The 2,423-nt window shown below is 33.0% G+C and overlaps 1 protein-coding gene across 1 annotated transcript in view; it reads right to left on the reverse strand.

Annotated features, from left to right (window-relative positions):
* Positions 1-963: 963 nt before the first annotated feature.
* The window catches only part of LOC117109762 (nuclear protein localization protein 4 homolog), a 16,410-nt gene continuing 14,950 nt past the window's right edge, over positions 964-2,423 (reverse strand). The window contains exons 15-16 of the mRNA XM_033252173.1: positions 2,230-2,341; positions 964-1,826 (exon numbers count right to left, since the gene is read on the reverse strand). Of these exons, the coding sequence (XP_033108064.1) occupies positions 1,678-1,826; positions 2,230-2,341 (261 nt within the window). The 3' untranslated portion in view covers positions 964-1,677. The remainder of the gene's footprint in view (positions 1,827-2,229; positions 2,342-2,423) is intronic.

A 2,423-nucleotide genomic window follows, 5' to 3' on the forward strand; every position in this document is an offset into this window, starting at 1 on the left:
TCCAGGAACACCGTCCAATTTTCCCTCAGTAAACACTGTCAACCATTTTTTAATTATTTAAAGAAAGGAAAGGAAAAGAAAAAGAAAATGAATCATAATAAAGAAAAGCAAAGAAAAAGATAAGGAAACCTAAGAAAGTAAAGGAAAGAAATGTACGATAGAGAAGACTAGGAAATATTTGGAAAGGAAAATGAAATGATAAGAGAACGAATTACAGAATGGTTTAATTAATGGTAAAATGAGAAGGTAAGGTATAAAATAATGATTCTTGTGGTACATTTTACCTTTGATGTCCGTGATTCTTGTTTGTTCCCTTCTGTTGTTCATTTTTTTTTAGACAGTGTGCCTTGAGCACCTATTTTGGAGGAGATGTTTGCCCTATAAAAATTGCTATTATTATTATTATTATTATTATTATTATTATTATTATTATTATTATTATTATTATTATTGGCCTGAGGAAGTTTATTTTCATAGGCTGCAATCCAAGAAAGGATGAAGAAGGGGTTGTATATTTTTTATTTACTTTTATCGTAATGTTTATGATATTATGTTTTGTTTTATGTTCAGGTGGTTGAACAAGTATAGGTGTACTTTCACCTAATTTTCTCCAACTTGCTTATTATTTTTTTACTTTATGTTGTGAGCTGAATTTGATTAAAATAAAATGAACAGTTTTTGTTTTTTTATATTCCCTACTTTGCTGATGCTGAATATTGAACTACCATAATATACCAAATGTTACATCAACTTTGAAGCATTTTTTTTCATTTTGTAACCTTAGTCAATATTGAAAGTATTTCCCACAAGGAATGATGTTTGGCAAAAACCTTTTTCCGCAAGTATTTGCAAATACTCAGTTCGATAATACAACTGGTTGGGAAAAACACCATTCCTTTAGAGTTTCGCCGACGCAACACACCTATCAAAATAAAGTTTAAATGATGCCAATAGCACACTATATTGCGATTCGAACCAGGTTATTCCTGTCAGTAAGGCATGGCATTTTTTTATTTTCATCAACTCACCAAATTTGTTTTTAATGCAAAAAAAATTTATAAATAAAGAGTTTTTTGTTAGCTTCTGATTTCCTTAGAATTTCTTTGCGGTTAGATCAGATCTAAGAAATATGTCCATGCTCTGTAACTGTGCTTGTTACTGATCGTCGGTGGCAGTCTAAGCCAATTATCTTTGCATTGTGATTACCATAGAATAGTGTCACCCGTGGCATTTTGCAACCACACGGAAAACCACTATAGAAGTAGTAACAAGCAGTGTGCACTCCGATTTAGAGGCATTCCTACATTACTGTATATAAATATAACATTTTTTATATCGGGATATTAACTTTAAATATGTAACAAGCTATAAACTATCATTATACATTTTGAGTGCAAGGGGATCAGCACTTTACTTAACATAGATTGCAGAATAATAATAATAATAATAATAATAATAATAATAATAATAATGATAATAATAATAATAATGATAATAATGAATAATAGAAAAATTAATAGAAAGTAATAAAAAAATAAATAATATAATATTAATAATTAATAATAACAATAATATTACAGTAAGAGTTCATCCATTATTTCATAATTTTCACGAGAGTACACATTGCAAGAGTTGTGATAATAAAATAAGAGCTGTCTACTGTTATCTGCTGTTTTTCTAGGGTTGTCTGGGACCCTCGCATAACTCGCAGGCCATGCGATTACCGGAATTGATGAATGTACACGCTTGACACGACCAGGTGGCACTTGATGATGCCGATTCGTCCGAGACGTCAACTGGGGCAGAGGTGAATGTGGGACTTGGAGCTGCAAGAAAAAGAAAAGTTCAAATACTTTTAAATAATTGACCATATTAAGTAAAAACAATTTAAATGTTGCTAGGTAAATGAAATGGAATGGTTTAGTTTCCCAACCTCATGGTCTGGGTTTCAATCCCTCCCTGTGCATTTCGCTTGTGTCCTTGAGCAAAGCCACTTTATCTGCATTGCTTCTTCCACCCAGGAGTATAAGTGGGTACCTGGTAGGGCTAAAGTGCCAAATGCACTAATTAACTGCTGCAACGTTATGGAATACTCCCCCGGGGAGATGAGTTTGTGTTCCATGTGTGTAATCCGATAACTGGGGTAATGATAATGTGAAGCCCATAGAGGTCTTGTCATATGCGCTATAGAAGTTTAGTGAGATGATAAATCTTGGATCTGTACTGTACCTTGTGCGGCCATAAAGTGCTGTAGCGTTGACCAATGCTCTCCTTTGCTCCATTCATCTGCCAGTCGTTTATCCTGCGTTTTCATAGCATCAAGTAACAGCTCCATATGTTCCTGAAGAACCAAAATACCAAGAATTTAATTTAATTTCTGTTTTTATTTCTTTTACATCCAACAAGCAGTGGTACACCTAGTG

This window comes from Anneissia japonica, unplaced genomic scaffold (assembly GCF_011630105.1).
Source record: "Anneissia japonica isolate Jap-2015-1 unplaced genomic scaffold, ASM1163010v1 scaffold3782_len1007564_cov172, whole genome shotgun sequence".
Classification (NCBI taxonomy): Eukaryota; Metazoa; Echinodermata; class Crinoidea; order Comatulida; family Comatulidae; genus Anneissia; species Anneissia japonica.